Source organism: Phoenix dactylifera, chromosome 5 (assembly GCF_051530095.1).
Source record: "Phoenix dactylifera cultivar Ajwa chromosome 5, Ajwa_hap1_PhDact_Kaust_v1.1, whole genome shotgun sequence".
NCBI lineage: Eukaryota > Viridiplantae > Streptophyta > Magnoliopsida > Arecales > Arecaceae > Phoenix > Phoenix dactylifera.
In genome coordinates this window covers 9741719-9761323 of record NC_143194.1, presented here as the reverse complement: position 1 = coordinate 9761323, position 19605 = coordinate 9741719, and the positions used below count along the sequence as shown (strand labels likewise).

The 19605-nt window shown below is 37.5% G+C and overlaps 2 protein-coding genes across 2 annotated transcripts; one reads left to right on the top strand and one right to left on the bottom strand.

Annotated features, from left to right (window-relative positions):
• The first annotated feature begins 1254 nt into the window (after positions 1–1254).
• LOC103696250 (GDSL esterase/lipase At5g03610-like) lies at positions 1255–3802 on the top strand. Its single transcript, XM_088721608.2, has 4 exons — positions 1255–1912; positions 2452–2720; positions 2840–3134; positions 3396–3802. Exons 1-4 carry the CDS (start codon positions 1849–1851, stop codon positions 3617–3619), a joined length of 852 nt encoding a protein of 283 aa, XP_088577734.1. The 5' UTR covers positions 1255–1848; the 3' UTR covers positions 3620–3802.
• A 1082-nt stretch (positions 3803–4884) lies between these two features.
• Positions 4885–18143, bottom strand: LOC103696247 (transmembrane emp24 domain-containing protein p24beta3-like). The gene is made up of 4 exons (XM_008777795.5): positions 17712–18143; positions 12523–12709; positions 11675–11782; positions 4885–5351 (listed from the first exon to the last, which is right to left on the bottom strand). Exons 1-4 carry the CDS (start codon positions 17934–17936, stop codon positions 5215–5217), a joined length of 657 nt encoding a protein of 218 aa, XP_008776017.3. The 5' UTR covers positions 17937–18143; the 3' UTR covers positions 4885–5214.
• Positions 18144–19605: the final 1462 nt, after the last annotated feature.

Genomic DNA, 19605 nt, shown 5'->3' with positions numbered 1-19605 from the left:
CCAGATAATCTAATATAATCCTTTTTAATTAATTCCTCCCTCCTCTCAGATAAATGTGGAGAATCTAATCAATTCTGCCAACAACTGTATTAGGAACTCGTATCGATGCTAACAAGAATTTGGTTTCACAAACTGTATTCACTAATGAATCCTGGCTGCTAAAGAAAGGCAATAATGTCTTTTCTACCCAGTATCTTGAACCTTATGAACTGCGAACTAGATGAGTATAATGCAATTTGTGGCTGGATATTTTAACACAGATGAGGCTACCAATTAATGTGTGCAGCTATGAGAAGAGAAGAGACAAGCTCTGTTTCTGCAGTGAGAACATAGCAAAAACAGCACAAACAAATAAGGCAAGTAAAGAAGGGGATGTTTTTAGTGGAAAAACTTAATTCTTTGTATTAATGTGCCTGTAAATTAGGGGTGAGCTAAACCCAAAACTGAACTATTTAAACCATTTTTTTAAAACTGAAATCGAAACTAAACTGAGCATCTACAAAAATTGCTTGAAACCGACCTGAAAAATTTGGTTTGGTTTGGTTCAGTATATCAGGTTGTTATTTAATAGGTTGAGCTAAATAGGATGGATTAAATCTAAACAAAAAAAAAAAATTTTATATAGGGTTGATATTTAGGACTGGATTAAATAGGCTGAGCTAAGTTTAAATATAAAAATTTAATTTTAGATATAAAAATATAAAAACTTAAAAAATAATATATATATATATATATATATATATATATATATATATATATATATATATATATATATAAACTTATAAATACATGATTGTGCACAAAAGCCTTCAATTTCTAAACTAAAATTAGAAAAAAGGTGACATATATATATATATATATATATATATATATATATATATATATATATATATATATATATAAACTTATAAATACATGATTGTGCACAAAAGCCTTCAATTTCTAAACTAAAATTAGAAAAAAGGTGACACTATTTTTTTTGATGGGAAAAAAATTAGTGTCCCACTGCTCCTTGAATGGTTAAAACAAAAAAAAAAAAGGTAATGCATCTGGTAGGCCTATGAACCTATGATATTTCACAATATTTGGTCAGTTATACACGCCGAAATTGTTTTTTTTTTTTTCAGTGGAATTGTTCGTTTCCCTCTTTACTTAGAAATTACAAGATTTTTTGAAAGATATTGTCTTCCGTTTTGATCATTCATTTCCATTCAATTTAACCTAATCTTCACGAGCTCTATTCTATCTTCAGAGCAGGGAACAATGCGAGTAGATGCGATCTTTTTCCTTGGGCCATAACAACATAAAAACATCTCCAGGATCTCTTCACCAACAGAATAAAAGGCTTGAAGCTTTGGAACGCCGTATTCGTTGTACCTCTTGTTACTTCCAAGCGGTCAAACTAACTGAAAATAACATCAGATATTTTCGATCTCCCCCCTGCGTTATCTCCGGCTATAGATATTCCCTCCTTGGCCTCCTCCCATCATTACACCCTCCAACTCCCATCTCTCTCTTCTCTCTCCATCTCTGCATCCTATTTTCTTCCATGGAGAAAGTTTCAAAGTTTCTCTTCTTCCTCTCCTTGGTTCTCATAGCGAGCAAGTCTCACCATTGGATACCTCTATTCAAACTTATTTGTTTTTGTTCTCACCTTATATCTAATCCTTCTTCTTTCTCTATTATATTCTAGGGACCGAGGTGAATGGTTGTAGCGAGACTGAAGAGCGTAGAAGCAGTAGGCATCATCCTCGGAAGCTTTTTGTTTTCGGTGATTCATATGCTGATACCGGGAACATTGGGAATCTAGGGAGAGAGATTACACGTGAATGGTATGAACCATATGGCATGACGTTCCCTAAGAGGCCGGCCGGCCGATTCTCCGATGGAAGAATCCTCACTGATTACGTTGGTCAGTATTTCTGATCTTTTCCTCCTTCCTCAAGCTTTTTCTTGTATCCTAAAGTCGGTCTCTTCTTAGAAAAATACTTCCATTCCTTGATCATAGTATAGTTTGATATGCTATATATTCTTCTCAAATATTTTTTTGCTAACTTCAATCTCTTTCCTTGGCAAAGTTTCTTTCAATAACTTGCATCCCGTGAATGCCACTATTTTTTTTCTATTTTATATGTCTTTTACGTCAGGCATCACACAAGATTGTAGTATGAACTGCCTAAGATTTTTATTTTCCCTCCTCATGCAATCCTTTAGGCAATACTTTAATCACGTCATGCATGGATGTCTAGTTTTCATCCAATCTGTTCTCATGGCCCAGTCTATCATCATCACTCCGTATGCATCTCTACCATCTTTCGTTGATTTCCAAATGCTGCAAATGCGAAACTAATTAGAAAGCACGATATACCTATGTATGTCTTCTGGCTATAAGAATCTATTGGATGCTTGAACTCTAAAGTTTCAGTGCCTAGTTTTGACACGGTGTTGCAGCTTCATTTCTGGGAATCAGATCTCCTGTGCCTCACAAGGACAGAAGGGTAGCCTACAAGTTGTTTCCATATGGCATGAACTTTGCACTGGGTGGCACCGGCGTCTTCGACACGGGTAACGGTCAAAGCAACCTCTCCGTTCAAATCAGTACATTTCAGGAGCAGATCGATGCAGGTATCTTCTCCAAATGTGATATCAAGTCCTCAGTTGCACTGGTATCCGTCGCTGGCAACGACTACGTGCGTTATGATGATATACATGGCGCTACGGTAAGCATCCTCCAAGGTGATCTTATGCAACCGCTGTTTTTTTTTTTTTTTCGTGTGATAGAAGTCGATACATTGCCTGCTATTTTTTTTCATTCATCTCTTTCCTTCCTTTTTCTCAGGGCATTTTTGATTTCATTGACCTCGTAACCGAGCAACTAGCATTAGATTTAAAGCGTATCCATGATCTTGGCGTTTCCAAGGTGGTGGTCACCAAGCTGCACCCTGTGGGTTGCAGCCCCTTCTTGACAAGGAAGTACAACTACACAAAGTGCAGCACTGAAGGCAACTTGGGGGCGAATATCCACAACCAATGGCTTGGAGTGGCAATAAAGAATATATCAAGTGAAGAAGACGTAACAAAGACCTTTCACATGCTAGACCTCAACACAGCCTTCAGCTCCCTACTCAATCAAGGTAAGCATGCTATCTACCAACTTAGCATTTTTGTGCTGCATGTCTCTTGTCACAAACAACTCTTTAGGTCAGGTTGGGTCCAAGTTTTCACCCTCTCAGTTTGATCAAGATACTTCGATATGAAATAATGCTGTTGATGGATCTGTTGTTCATGTAGTTGAATGTATGCAATGTTTCCTCTTAGCTGAATTTCTTGGGATCTTGATAAATTTAGCTGGTGTTTTGAACTTTGATGTCATTTTTTTTCCTCTTCTTTTGCAGTGGAAGGAGCCAAGAAGTTTAAGCATGTCCATAGGCCGTGCTGCGAGAGCAAGACCAATGAGACAAACTGCGGGAACCTAGATACCAAGGGGATCAAGCAGTACACACTATGCCATGACCCAAACTCCTACTTCTATTGGGATGATGTGCATCCCACCCAGGCTGCTTGGGCTGCAGTTTTCAAGTACCTCAAGCCTGAGCTTCGCCAGTTTCTGTCCCTGTGAATTTGATGTTGGCTTTCTTCCTTCTGGTTATTAGATTCATTTCTTTTTCTCATGAATGTTTTGGTAGGACTAGTTTAGTGAAGTTCAAGCCTGAGTTTTGTGTATGTGCCAATTATTGTTGGCCAAATTTAGTTCTGAAATGCAGAATTTATGGACAAAACTGTCGTTTTCATATCTATTAAAAGCCACAACCTCCAATTTTTGTTAATAATAAATAATATTATCTTAATAATTCGATTACTTTAGTGGCACCTCTTGAGAATTGGACTTCCTCCTATGTTCTTTGTTAATATCTTGCATTCAATGGCCGATGTCCTAAAAGGAAGGAAAAATAATGGTTGAGAACCTTTATACTCTCGCTAGGAGAGTTCCCATGCCAAATAATTCAGTGCTAGACTGAATTGGTTCCCTCATCTGTATATTGCTTCAGGCATATATTTTGGACATTCATCAAAAGTCTTTATTTCTTCCATAATCATTAATAAATCATCGGCTGTTTCTGGAGGACAATTTCAAAGAAGAAAAAAGTTTTTGCAGATCTGGTATTCAGTCAATTCTGTAAAATCCCTTGAATAAAAAGAATATTTAGGGTCTCCAAGGCGCAACCTGTAAAGAACTCCTTGAGAAACGCCTTATTTAGAGGTTCCTGGTTTGTTGCAGTATAGGAAAATAAGTTTGATCACGGCCCTCTGACAACAATTCAAATGTTGAACATCTACTTGGATCTCAATTATTCTTTGGTTGATCCTTGAGCAGAGGAGATTGCTTTTCTTACCTGCATATATTTTGCCTGGATATATTATTACAGCTGAAAAATTTGACTTCAACTACTAGAAAAAGGATCCTTTCCTATAACACAAAGGAGAGTTAAGTGCATCACATCTCCCCAAGGTACTCTCCTTGAGGTTCGAGCTGCGAAAGCATGGAGCTCAAGTGTTAGGGCCAGCTAGCAGCATCCAGAGTTGATATTTATTCAGTTAACTAACATTGGTGCAGGAAAAAAAAATCCCATCAAAGCATTACCTGCTCTCTAACACAAAAGCTGAAACCAAGTTATCTGGATTGCCAATGTAGACTTACCACAAGAGCACTTCAATAGCAATGAAAGAGTTAACTAACTTCCTGCAGGAATAAGAAGTTAATGCAAGTTATACACCATATCCAGTTTTCCCAAGCATTCTGTTTGTTCTTGTTACTCCACATTCAGTGTGAAGCCATGTTCTAAGAGCATATGAATATCTCAGTCCAGCATCAGTGCTAATCAGTGAGAAAAAGTGGGACAAACATTTAAAAGTTAGTTGATTACAATCCAAATTCAGATACCAATGCTACATTTGTTGGTGTTGAATCCCCATGAACTTTCTCCAAATCATGGAACATAAGGTTATCTTTCAAATTTCCAGCACCACAATTTGACTTTCATGGTCATATAACCCAATAAATAAGTTTGGTGGCAGTCTGCAACTATGATTTGACAAAGAGGAGATTAACAGAAAGGGAAAAAAAGTACAAACAATCTGTTTGATTGTTAATTCCATGAAAAAAAAAACTAAGATGTTAAAAATTGTTAGATATGACAGATAAGAATACACAAGCTAGTAAAGCCTGTTGTATGCCACCGTCTTGCTGAATAGGCGGCGGATGTAAACTACCTGAAGTACACTAGCACAGACCAGTGTAAGATACTCTAACACTGTGTAAAAGACGAGACGCCTCCTAGTGCTCTCATTTGCTGCATCAAGATTAAATGTCATCACATGAGTAATATCACATACGTGTCATACCAAATATGAGAAAAAGAAATTAAGACATCAAAGAACAAGTGTATGTCTTGCAGAGAAAAAGGTGACATACAAGATATAAATAAGCCATACAATCATTTGCTGAGAACCTATGATTCTGCTAGGTTGGAGTTCACTGTTTTGATCTGAACAGAAGAGAAACGGTTCAGAACGCTTTTGTCATTTTACTTGATTGTTATCCTTTAGTTTACCTACGTGCATGACATCCAGATTATGTTGTCCATATGACACTTGAGAATAGGTCTGCTAGAAGTTCAAAGATATTATAAGGATCTCATACTTAAGCCACATCAAAACCTGACACTAGTACCTGAATCCATGTGACACAAGTTGTAGTACATCAATACTAGTTATGAACTCGCTGACCTAATCTAAACTGTTTTGGTTGCTGGATCACAGGTTTACAGTTCAACCATGTATCAACCAAGGGCCAGAGCCTCAGAGGTCCATAGTGATGCATCTTCAAACTCAACTCAAATCCCATTTTTCTCTATGACATATCCTGCAAGCTGCCCTCTTCTTTTCCAATGGCACTGATGAAGAACCCCACTGGCGCCAATGTGGAGCGCCATCCTTGTTGAAACACCCTCGTCTCCCTACTTCGACTGTTAGATTCATGATGGGATTTGAGAGAAATGTGAGAGCAAGGTGCACGAGAGTATCATATAGCTTTCTCTGTTTTTTTCCTTTCTCTCTTGGAGGCATGCTGTTATAATAACCAACCTGAGCAAGTGATTCTCCTGGATGATTTGGCCATCCGTCTGGTTCAAATGATGGAACCAAGTTTTGATAATATAAGCTGACATGTAATTCCTTATGGATGACAGGTTGGGTGGGTCGGCCCAATCGACCTACACAAGTTTTAAAACATTGTGGAATACAGGTAGACATCTTTTCTCATGTGCCCTATATAATGATCAAGTGACTTGACAAATATGTTTTCTGATCAACTATTTGAGCAAACTAGCAGATCTGCTCCAAAGAGCACTTACTGCAGTTAGGAAATGAAATCTTCTATTTACCATTTTAGGGTTCCAGATCCAGACGAAAATAATTCTCTTAATTTGGGATAACCAGGGTTTGGCTGAGCTTGTGTTGGGCCTATTCAAAAATTTGGATCTCCTACGTCAAATCTGACCATTAATAGCCTTGCACATAAACAAGACGAGGCTTCTTGGATGTCCAAGTCAGATTCAATAAGACCTCCCCATGACTGAAGGTGGTAATCAATTAGATAACAACACCTCCACAACATTCAGCATTTCTCTCTCTATCAATTGTTATGTGGTTACATCTTACCTTTCTCTCAAAGAATATCCTTTATCCTTCACTCCAAAACATTCTAATTGATGTCCATGAGCACGGGCTTTCAGCACATACAATCTTCTCCAGCTAAGAGGTTAGCAAATAATATAAGCCTTCAAACACTGTTGAAGCTAAATTTTAGAAAAAGCTCCAATTCTTTTGACATGAAAACCCACATTCTCCCAGTTTTCTTATGTTCTCTTCATGGTTTCGTTCTGGTAGCCAAATTTTCTATTCTTTGATTTCAATTGGCACCGCATGCTAACCACAGTTTTGAGGTGGTCTTCATGGCAGTGAAGCCTAATGTCATGATCTCCAAGATGCCATGATTATAACAACTGAAGAAGTCTCAAATGTCAAATTTTCCAACCTTTAATACCAATTGATAGAACCACTTTAGGTTATAAGGCTGTTTTAAATGCTTTGCTCACTAAATTTATTTTCAGAGAAAATCTGAAATAACTCCGACGATGGAACAAAGGCTGCTGAAAAGAGAAGAATATCATCGGAATAGGGCAGAAAGAATACGAAGATGGAGATACTTAGAGAATCAGATGGCAAAAGAAAGAACAAAGAGCACTTGAGGACTAGAAAGAGAAGAAGATAGCACTCAAATTTTTATTTATTAAAAAAATTATAGAACCTTATGAAAACATCACTGTTCAAAGTTGCTAGACAGCAAAAAGATTGTGTCTGAACAATGTTTTCCAATTCTAAAAGGACTTTCAACTATTACATAATAGATCCCTAGAAAGAATGGACATGGATATAAGATATGAATATGACACGATGACATGAGAAATCTTGAAAAGTAAGTTAAAATACCCCAACAAAATAAATAAATAAAAAATAATTCTTACATAAGAAAAACTTTTACAACACAGTAGGCTAGAGGGTGAGTCTTGGTGCAATGGTAAAGTTGCTCCATTATGGCCTGGATGTCAGAGGTTCAAAACATGAAAACAATCTCTCCACAAGCAGGGATAAGGCCATGTGCATTTGATCCCTCTAGACCCCATAGTGGTGGGAGCCGCATGCAATAGGATACTTTTTTTTTATAAAGCTTAGTAAGCTAACAAAATAACAGTCTGTACTACATATGCTAGCATGAACTTCCACAAACTCATCACCTAATGATCATTTAAATTTGTAAACTAGAATCTGCAATCCATAGTTGAGTATCCACATCATAAACTCCGAAATTGACCATTCATCATTAAAAGACTAGTATTTGTAAAGTAAAAACTCTTCCCCTCATTTTTGATGTATCTCAAAAGAATATTGAGAGTATTTGGGAAGTATCTAGATTGTTTTTTAATTTTGAAAAATTGAATACTTAATATAAATATCAGACATGTATCCTAGAAGTATCTCAGTTTCCTGCTTCCCTCCTCCACCCCCTTCTCTAAATACACACACACACATATCAGAAAACACAATAACAAAATTAAACATATTCTTTTTCATCACCATGTCCTTAGGAATCAAATTGTAATAATAGACTATATATCAACTATTAACAAAGGACCTCTTTCTACGCAACTCTCCTTTCCTTCATCCTAATCTCCTCCATGAAATTTTTCCTTCATCTCTCACTCTAGCTACCTTATAGATCACTTTTTAGTTAACTACGTAATTTGATTAACTTTTGAAAGCAAGGAAGTGCCTTCACTATGACGGCACATTCAAATCTCATGGCTACTCACATCATAATAATGCTTTATAATTTCTTATTCATAAAGCACACATAACCAACGTGACTAATTTCAATTATAATTCTTTCCTAAAGTATATATGTCCATATCCAACATGCACTTGATACTTCCTATAAGTATCCATATATTTTCAGTCCGTTTACTTTTAAAGTTGGTGTTTGATATGGCAAAGATACACTAGAGATAAGTTTGAACCAACAAGGCTAGGACGTAACATCTAAAGCCATAATTTTAAGGTGATTAAAGCCATCTTAGGTCTTCATTGTCATGTCAGTCCTAATTTGAGAGATAGAGAACCTATGAAAGAGAGTTGGCAGACCTAGAATGACATTTTTTAAGACTAAAAAATTTAAAGTATCCTGTATAACTTAGTTATATATGCTAAAAAAATGTACTTTCTGATGTATCACCATCATCTCCCTATGCTATTGCCTAAAGGTTGCCACATTGGCATCTTTGTATCGTGACTCATCAATTTATGATATCCATATATATGCTTCATACTAAATAATTAAACTCTGTCATTCTTCTAATAATCATCATGCAATAATCTATGGCTAGACAATGGAGCATTTACCCCCAGCCCCAGATAAGCAAACCTCCGACCCCTCATGTGTACGCAAGGGATGCATAACCTCTATGATGCCCGTGATATTATTAGAGATTCCTTTAAGAAAGATCTTGATGGTTAGACTAACAAACAACTAATTTTCTGCACTTAGCCATCTTCTCATGGTAAAAACAACATGAAGGTCCGGTATTTCATGTCTTAGACAAAAATCTTTGTCATGTCATATGTAGTTGAGAAGAATGCCTCAAGTCACATTGAATAAACAAATTTTAGCTCTTGGACAAAAAATTGCAAAAGATACTATTCACTAAACTAGTATCAAGGATCATATCAGCTAGCGACCGGCTTGGTATGGTATCAGTCATACCATACCGGCCCAATGCATATAGGAACCATGAGGACAGGGAGGGAGAAGGGGAGAAAGAGGAGGATGGGGGAGAGATCAACTTGCTTAGGCCACAGATGACGCCTCCCTCGAGAGGGCTATCAGCCAATTCGATGAGATCATCAAATCCACGGTCCCGATACCTCGATCCAACATAGAGAGATCCTTGAATCCACGCTTTTCATGTTTCTTGATCTCAGATTTGATAGCTTTTGGTTACTTTTTGGTGCAGATCATCATCGATAGAGAGATTGGGAGGTCAAGGGGCATTGCAGTCATGACCTTGAGGAATGAGTAGTTGATGAGGGACACTTAACTGAACTACAGGGAGGGAGAGGGAGAGGAGCGAGAGGAGGGGGGAGAGAGAGATCAGCTCTCCTGGGCCACGAACGATGCCTCGCTCGAGAGGGCGGTGAGATCCTCAAACCCAAGGTCCCGATCCCTCGATCCAACCCAGCAAGATGCTCGAATCCAAGCTTTTTGTATTTCTTGATCTCAAATTTGATGGTCTTTGGTTGTCTTTTTGTTGTAGATCATCATTGATTGGGAAATGGGGAGGTTGAGGATTTTCGGATTTCCAACCTTCAGGAACGAGTAGATGATGAGGGATGCCATCGAAAGGACAAATAGGTAGACCATAGATGGGAGGAGCATCACTATCGACGAGGTCCAATCTCAAGACAGTAGTGGCATGTTTCGCAGTGGTAGAGGTTGTCATAAGAATGACGATGGTGGCTGTAGTTGAAGCATGTGAGGAGGTGAGGACAGTAGGGCGATAGAGGAGGGTGGTGAGGAGATGAGCCGAAAGCTTTGAGAGAGAATAGAAAGTCAAGATGAGTCAGAAGCTTCAAGAGAGGGCGCGAAATTGATGAGGAGATGAGCCGGTGAGGAGATAAGGCGAACCAAATTATAAAAAGCTCCGAACCAAACCGAGAGGCCTTTCATTCAGGCAACTGACTGGTTCAGATCAATATGTCCCGACTTGGTGGTTTGGGATGGTTCAGCCATCTTGGATACTGCTAGATTTGTCCTCAAATTTAGTCACAGAAAAGGTTGACCAAATCCAAGATTAAAAAGCTTCAAGATCCACAAAATTCCAACCATTCAATCTTAGTAATGTTGATGCCACTTCAAGGCTCATAAGAAAACAAATTCCTCATAGTTTGTCTAAAAGGATGCGTTAAGCCACAATCAAGACTTGAATTCATAGTTCTAAGTATGATTTTACTTCATTTGATCAATATAAGCTGCCATGAGAATTGCTTCATCTTGAATTGATGATTTGAATTCGTAAATCAAATTATGGCTTTGCTTCATTTGATCAATATAAGCTTTCAATATTGTTAGAGTTAATAAGAATAGAAAAGGGTGAGATTACTTAAAAGACGTACAAACATTCACGAATGGTCAATCTTAGAGAAATATAGTCTTTGAGATATTCAAGGCCCATATTGATATGTCTTAGTTTCTTAAAGTCAAAAGCATGGAAACTTCATCGAAAATATAAGCATATGCCAGGGTAAATTAACTTTTGACTACAACAATAAAAAATATTGGCAGGATAATGGCTCTCTAGAGGACATGGATTATATGTTGATGTTGATAATCTTGGTAAAGGTGAAATTTTATTGGCCCAACTTACTCTCAGGCGGTCAAATAGAATGACTGTGGGATGAGCACCTACTTTGCTCAGTTAGGTGGTAAAATGCCAAACACAAGCAGTTTATGAACATTGACATATAGTTTGCCTTTCTCCGTGTCAACATAGACCATGGGATCACAACAAGGAGACCAATCATAAGCCACCTCATTGTCTAGTACTAGTATAGTAGTTTGCTAGTTCTGCATCTCATGCTGTCACTTACATAGTGAATTTTATTAAGTGTTTCATGCTTTTGTTTGGGATAATTTTCTTTATTACTTCATGAAAACATAAGAGAAATGCATTTTGTATCAGATTCATCAAGTTGATCTACGAATCAATCTTGCAGTATTAATGTTTTGGTTGAAGCATGTCTATTTTCATGCATTTTGTATCAGATTCATCAAGTTGATCTACGAATCAATCTTGTAGTATTAATGTTTTGGTTGAAGCATGTCTTTTTTCAGTCCTTAAACTGGCCGGATGTATTGCAGAACCAATACCTCTACCCTTCACAATAATAATTAAAAAGTGGAAGGAATTTAGAACCACCTTTGCATTTCCCTTCTAGTGGTGATTGAAGAATGTTTTAGATCTATACTCGTAATAGTGTTAAATGGGAGATGCAGTCTTACTATGGCGGTGCCGAGCTTCCCGTGCTTTCAAGTATCGCTGCTCTCCTGTAACAGACTCCAGTGCTTCCCTAAGCTCTGCAATCTTCACATTTATAGGATCCACATGCTCTGCAACAAAAATAAAAAGAGTACATAAGTGAATACAGAGCACTAAATATGACCAAGATATTTTGCATAAATCTTATTTGTTATACTGACAAAATATTGAAATTCCGATATTCGACCTTTTCTCTTTCTATCAGATCTACAGTGATTTTCCTATTGATTAAAGAGTAGAATTACGATATGATATAAATTCAGAAATTTTACCCTCTCCTAATGAAATTATACTTTAAAAGTGCAGTCTTAGTAAGAACACAGCTTGGTGAAGGTTTCAAATCCCAGTCCCAAACCCAGCACCAGTCAGGGACCAGATTGAGATGGTACTGTTCTAACGCTTGGAACAAATAGGTGCCTCGATATTCACTGGGACGACAATTCTTTTTTCTTTCTTTCTTTACTGTTTGTTGTTGTTAATAACTATTGGGGTTTCTATGGTTGGTTTGTGATAATTTAGGACTACATATTCATGTTACTAGTACCAACAGGTATTGGGATTATGATGCTCATTCGTGTAGCTTTCTCCCTTTCTTCCTCTCTTTCACCTTCCTCTTGTTATCCGTCTTATCATAGGTACTGAGGTCCTAAACCCATCATCGGGTCCGGTTGCTCACCAATCTGATTCAGGATGGTAGGGACAACATCTTTAAACCTTGCTCTTGGTACTTAAGAGACATAATGAAGGAAACGTTGATTGCCCACACATAAACATGATGATCCTAGAAAGCAGACATAGTAAATCTACCAACCATCTTTAGCGAGATTATGTTCGTTTGGAATATGCCCAACATGTATGTAGAAAGATACAGTTTCTGGTGTTCCTTGTGGATTATGGAAGCAAAACTTGTACATTCCAGCCCCTGGAACTTTGAACTCAAACTTGTCACCAGATGTTCCCTGTAATGAGTGCACAATATTGCCTCCTGGAGAAGTCACCTGAATTTTATCACATGAAGGATTTAGAATAGAAAATATCTAAATAAATTGCCAAACCATGAATTATAACTACTGCATCTAGGGAGTGTATATGCAGTAAAAAAAAAATTGCCCTTGCACTAAAGGCATCATGTAAACTAATTGAATCACAAATAACAATTATAAACAAAATAGTTAAATAAACAAAAGTTTTCTACTCATCAAATTTGAGCATTTTGGAAATTATAGCTTTAGAAAAAACTAATGCTCAAAATCTAAAAATAGATAATTAAATGAATTAATGGAGAATTGATGATATATGCCAAATGAACAAAAACATACCATATGACTAACCAAGCCAATGTAGTAAGGGAGTATGATTTTTGCACATAAAATCACATATATTATGTGCACGAACGTGCATGAAATTGAATTTTGAATATACAAAAATAACTTTAGTTCTCCGACTAGTTTTTTCACCAAGGGTTGTATAGTATCTTTCGAAGCTCATTTCACTTTTTAAAATTTATGTCAAAAAAAAAAAATCTTTCGCATTGTAACTTCCAAAAGTCCAACATGTTCCCCTGTTGCAACTGAAGGACATCTTTCCAACTTTGTTTGTTATATTTATTTGAAAGGATACGAGAATCTAGCTCTTACCCAACCAAGACAAAATACGAGATGAAGTGTGATCACTTACAACAATATTGATCTTGATAAGGCAAATGATTAACCAAGACACAGATTCTTCTAACTCCGGAAATGTTAAGCATGTAGATAAATAGGTAGATGAGCATGATACACAAATTGGGAACTATATAAAGATCATAAAGAATAGAGGTGGTAGTTCTGGTGATGACTATGCTATCTCTATTACTAAGTTTGACATGACAACAAGTTCGAGGCAATGGTGAGGAATGACTCTAATGCTAGAGGCTTGAGTGTTAGAAAAGGATTCAAATCTGATGTAAGATATAGAGAATTTCTAAAAACCTAGATACTATAGCCTAGGAGAGAATAAAGATTATAGAGAATTGCTGTCCTATTGTAGAATCTTCAAGATCATCCAAGATATCCTTCAAACTCTCATGGCCAAGCATAACCTATGATGAGATTAAGGATACCCCTACAACATCACATAGCAATAGCCATACTTCAAAAGATGATGATTACCAAATACTAAAGGTCTTTGAAGGGTGTGGCTCAGCTATTCGTGCTCAAATAAGAAACAAATTGGGTCTCTCCTTTCGAGTGTTGCTATTTGGCTTAACTATTGGGTCCCAAACTTCCAAATTTAGGAGAAACTATCGACAAATAGCATTCCATGCCATTTCTCAATGTCATTAAAAAAATAAAAAGCAAAACAAAGGTGAGAAGGTAAAAAAACCTGTTGCCCCTTCCACGATGCCTTCACCTCCCCCACCCTTCCTTGCCGTCCTCCCTTTGCTCCACCTCCTTGCTCCTCACCACCATCGTAGCCACCTCACCCCCATCCCTCTATGCTTTCAACCTTGCCCTTGGCCTCCCTCTTTCCTTGTCACTGCCTCTCCCTCCCTCTTATATATCTCTAGGCTGAGACCACTGCCCTCATTGTTGATGTTACCTATGGTGACCCCAAGAACCTCACTTCCCTTGTCCTTTGTGAGCCGGTAGCCCTCTCCTTTCACATCCTTCCCCTGCTAGGCTTCGCTTAGTCTTGCCACAACACCATCCTCACTGGCCGTAGTGGCATCATCAGCATATCCTCTACCCTCGTCATCTCACCTAACCCCCTAAGCCCATGCGTATGTAAACCCTATCTACTCATTCCCTAAAAGCACAAACTCAGTCTCATCCTGAATGGCAGGTTGCATTAGTAATTGAGCAAGCGGTCTAAAAGTTGAAGAAGATTGGGGGGGGGGGGGGGGGGGTAAGATGTGGCACTAGTGGGAAGGATTGGATGAAAATAATGGGTTTTCACTTCGTTCCTTACTTTTTTTAAAAAAATTATTTAAATGGGTTTAAGCAATGGCGTGGAGCACCCTGTGTAGACAATTTTCTCAGCAATAGGGGCCAATCACAACCCTCCATGCAAGCAACCTAGCCTGTTTCTTGTCTGAGCAGAAACAATTGAACTATACATGTTTTTGAAGAAGGTTGCAACGTTTCATGGGTAAAACTATTTAAAAAGCTGATGGCTTTAAGCATCCAACTCAAGATTCTAACTATGGTTTGCTTGAGGCAGATGATGTGCTACCTTGTATAGTCATATATATAAAACAAGGCAGCAATAAGACAAGACAAGGAGAAAAAGCAAGTTCTCACAAAACAGCTACAGTTCATCAGATTAGAGTTTTGATTGATCTACTCTACACCAAGATCAAGATCTGAATTGAGGTTCAATTTTAAACGTGGCTACAATGAGAAATGATATAGATTTAACTTTTTTGCTTGGGGGTCAAATCACAATTTTTAGGAAAGAGACGAGGTTATATAACTTAACAACAATAGAATTTGAAGAAATAAGAAAAATCTTTTTTAAAAAATCTTATTGGTGAAAGCTTTCCCAAGAGAAGTAGCAGGTTTCCCTACATGGAGATCTAATAAAAAAATAATAAAAGAACCACCCTGATAATATGGATGAACATAGAGAGCATCATAAGTTGAGAACATATTGTGGAAAAGAAAGATATCTTTCTTGAGTTGAAGTGATCTACATATGGCTCACTCCTTTCTTTTGTACTTTTTCTTCTTTTTTTCTTTTGACTTTTCTCTTCTCTTGTTCCTATCCCCTTTCTCCTATGTTTCTATTCTCATTTTTGTCCTCCATTCTTTCAATATTCTATACTTGACCGGGTCCCTTCGTTTCTTAGGGAAGAGAGTGTTTGATTGCCTGGAATCATTTATTCCATTGTTTAATTGTGGGTCCCCATGTCAGCAGGCTACTTTGGTAATCTTTATTGTGGTTTCTACAATGTACAATAACATGTAAAATAACTAGCAAATTCCAAAGGAGCCTCTAATCATGACCATGCATCAGATAAGCACCTAAAATTAATGAAAACCAACCTAATACATCAAAAGCTTGAATACTATCACCGCAGGCCTTAAATTGATTAATAAAGAGCTGAGAACTGTGGCTTGTTAGCAGTAAGGGGCTATGTTCATTATTTTCAAAGGGACAGGCTTCATATTTATAATCATTTGATAATCTATTTATGATTTTTTTCTGCACAAGAGTCAGTTGCTTGTGTCTCTACAATGCTAGCCTATGTCATTTGCATATTTATGAACATTGTATTTCAATCCATTCTATGTATCGCAGCCTACCCTAATAGGATACATAATGTCATCAACTAATGGTGTTGACCCGCATCTTCATGTGTACGTGGAGTTCATAAGACATTTTTAACAGCATTTAAATTTGCACATGAGCTAGGCCTAGTGCTTCCTATGTATCTTTAAGAGAAGCCACTTGAAATAGGTATACATAGATAAAGTGCACTCCTTTTCAGAGAGGACACGAAGACAGAGGCATGGAATGCGCTTACATCTCTTTATCAATTTGTATGATGAATTAACTGAATGTATTCCATCCTCTTGTACTTTAGTAACTTAAAGACATTATTTGCTGTCTTGCAATTTTTGACTTTTATTCAGTTCTTCAACTTCGTTTCATTTTGTTTAATCAATTCATACCAATTTGCAGGCTAGACTTATTAATGCTGAACTTTATGTATTTAGCTTATCTTAATCAACAATGACTTGCAGAGTTAGTTTGATTTGAAATTCCATAATTGTCTAAAACTTTAATTGAATCATATTTCTAGTTCAAATCTTCAAGATATTTCTACTTGTTATTATTAAGCCTTTAAAAGTGTTATTTTAGAAAAAAAATGAGGTTCCAGTGCGGAGGGAAGATGTGTCCTCCCAATTTACCCTAAATTTGAGCCCTTGCCGTATGCTTCACCCACGGTGTCCCAGGCTTGTTTTTGTACAATGCTCAAACCTTGGCAACTCACTTGGTACCCACACCCTCATTTTGATAAGGAGAGAAAGAGAGAGAGAGAGACAAATTCCTTGTTTAGATAGTGAATTAAGGACAAAAGAGAAGAGAAACAGAGAGAAGAGATTTCTCCATGAGCCCCTTTTTTATGTGCTGTTTCGGGGAGATAATAGAATAGAAGGGAAACGAGGGAAGGGAAGAGAAAGAAAGATAAGAAAACTTTGAACATGAAAGTAATTAAAGAGAAAACGAGATTCTCTTCTCCCTGCATAACTCCACTTATAAACAGATTACAAATTTGGGTTAGGAGATAAAGCTCTTCTCTCCTTTTTCTTCTCTCCCTTCCTAATGTAACTACCACACAAGATATTTTCAGTTTCTCTTCTCTTCTCTCCAAACCAAACAAAAGATTTTGACTCTCTCTCCTTTTTTATCACTTCTCTCTAAATCCCTTAACCTAATAAGAGTGCTAATCTCTGTGAAAGTGGAGAGATTTGGAAAGAAGAGATATTGAAGTTCTCTTCTCATCTTTTTCTCTCAGAAGTTCTCTTCGCCTGTCTCACTTCCTTTCTTTCTTTTCTTTCAATCCATTGCTTATCCAAACAAGGAACACGAAGGTGATCATCTTTACCAAATGAAGCAGTAATACGTAGGCAACAAAAGTGTAGCTATCTAATTAACTCTAGTGGGGCACTGAAGCGAGCAACATTCTGAATCCATTTATATATAAAGAATAAGTCTTTTTTTTTAACTAATTGGCATTGGCATAATGTCACATTTTCTTACTTGCAGCACAGCATCAAAATTGCATTTTTACTATCCTACAAAGGAAACAGGAAATTAAAAATAGTTATTTTCAAGTTTACAGAGCTACCCAGCATTGACAAAGCCAACCTACCTGTATGCGTTGACCAAATTTTGAAGGAAAATTTAGGAAAGACGCCAATTTTATTTGCTTATAAATATATCAAAATTCTCAAAAAGTTCGAAACTTTAGGGCGAATGTAACATGAAACGAAGGGGATTAGCGGCACTAACGACTAGATCGATGCCGGGGTGATCCGAACTCCAGAAGACATCGTGATCGACGACAACGAAGTTTCCGGACACGGTGTCGCCCTCGTAGAGGATGTACTCGTAGACGCACTCCACGTCGGTCACAGTGACGGAGAGTGCGGCGGGGCGGCGGAAGCAGCCAGCGAGAAGTGCCAGAAGGAGAAAGATCTCAGGCGACCGGATCAATCTATTCCTTTTTCTCTCCATCGATCCGAACTACTCGAGATAGATCAATTGATCGGTAGCCCTCATCCTCACTCTCCTCTTACCTAGGCGTTACTCAGCTCGAATGGGAAGGGTCTGGAGAGCGAGGGTTACGAAGATTCGGAAAGGATCGGAGACGAGGGCCTTCCGACGAGAACTCAGCTCACGCTGTCGAGAGGATCTCGTTTACAATGAACCGTCGGTCTAACTTAAGCGGGGTTATCCTTGGGTCGGCTCAAGAAATGGAAATTCAGCTCATCACCGGTCTATTTTAGGGCCGCTTTGCAAGGTAGACCTGTTCGCGGGCCGGGCCAGACTTCCGGCCTACTTGCTAGGCCCAAGCCAAACTTGGGCTTCCTGTCGCAAGTACAAAATGCTTAAAATATTAAAAATACTTAAGAGTAAGAAACAAAATGAGGTATGCTAAGATTCTAGAACTTCTTCCATTAAGTTTACATATTAACAAAACTTAGTGTTTAATCACAAGAAAATAGCGTAATAAAATTTTAGGTTGGGCAGGCTCGGGTGGTTTTAATCCACATTTGCAAGGCCCGTAGCAGTTGCCTCTTGACGTTGGAAGTTGGGCAAGGGGATTAACAGGCCTTACTGTTCGGCAAGGGAAGATGTGCGGACATGCCAGTGAAGTTGGATTGGCCGGGGAAAAAAAAAAGTGATTAAAGAAGGATAATAAAAGTAGTGCGGGTTAGACGCCTTGCCTTTAAAAACTTTTTCTACCATAGACTGGCCGTTCAAAAAAAGATAGGAAGATAGGATAAGGTGTAACTGGGGCTATAGTTGAAATAATTCCATTGTTATTGCTATTCTTAAGATAGAATTCTACTTGTAACTGTGTTAAGGAAAAGTAAAGGTAAAGATAATTAAAAATAAGCTGGATTTATTGTTGTCTCGAAAGGTTTTTTTTTTTTTATCTCTTTGTTTGGTTTGCAGGAAGAATTTTTTTTTACTTAAATGTTTTTTTTTGAAAGTTGATGTCTGAGTATATGATGTCTAGAAAAATGGTTCTCGCATATTTAGTTAACCATGAGAAGGTAGCACATTTCGAAGTGGTTTATGTTTGATTTGAGCATCTACTTTAATGAGAAAATTATATAAAATACTTTTTATGCTCTTATTAAAGGGAAAAACCTTTCCTCATTCTATCTAAAAAAACTTAAGGGTATTTTTGAAAAAAAATTTATCCCAATTCTCAGACTGTGGGAATTGGATTTTTTCATATCCCACATTAGTTTTTCTTTCCCGAAAAGGACTCAGGAGAGCGGGCTTTGGAGAGAAGATGCCTGAGACCAAGCTCTAAAAAGGCATGTAGGATTTGCTCCCGTTGGAGCCCCTTTTTTTCCATTCTTTTCTAAATATTTTTTTATGAGAAGTTGATGCCTTAAAAAGTGGTTTGTGCATGTTTCATTCACTATGAAAAAGTGGCACATTTTAGAGATGGCTTATGTTTAATTGAGTATAAACTTTCATATGAAAGTTGTGTAAAATACCTATGATGCCATTAATAAAAGAAAAGACTTTATTCCATTCTATCTAAAAGCTTAAGGGCATTTTTGAAAAAAAAAATATCCTAATTCTCAGTTGGTGGGAATTGGACCCGACGATGTCAGGGCTTGAATGGAAGGAGTATGTGAGGACCCGTGCGAGCGTGTCTTTA

Coding starts and splice junctions, on each gene's coding strand:
- LOC103696250 (XM_088721608.2), top strand. CDS start 1,849: ATGACGTTCCCTAAGAGGCCGGCCGGCCGATTCTCCGATGGAAGAATC. Junction 2,721..2,839: donor ATGATATACATGGCGCTACG/GTAAGCATCCTC, acceptor CCTTTTTCTCAG/GGCATTTTTGATTTCATTGA. Junction 3,135..3,395: donor CAGCTCCCTACTCAATCAAG/GTAAGCATGCTA, acceptor CTTCTTTTGCAG/TGGAAGGAGCCAAGAAGTTT.
- LOC103696247 (XM_008777795.5), bottom strand. CDS start 17,936: ATGGAGAGAAAAAGGAATAGATTGATCCGGTCGCCTGAGATCTTTCTC. Junction 12,710..17,711: donor ACCCCGGCATCGATCTAGTC/GTTAGTGCCGCT, acceptor GATAAAATTCAG/GTGACTTCTCCAGGAGGCAA. Junction 5,352..11,674: donor GGAAGCTCGGCACCGCCATA/GTAAGACTGCAT, acceptor ATCTTGATGCAG/CAAATGAGAGCACTAGGAGG.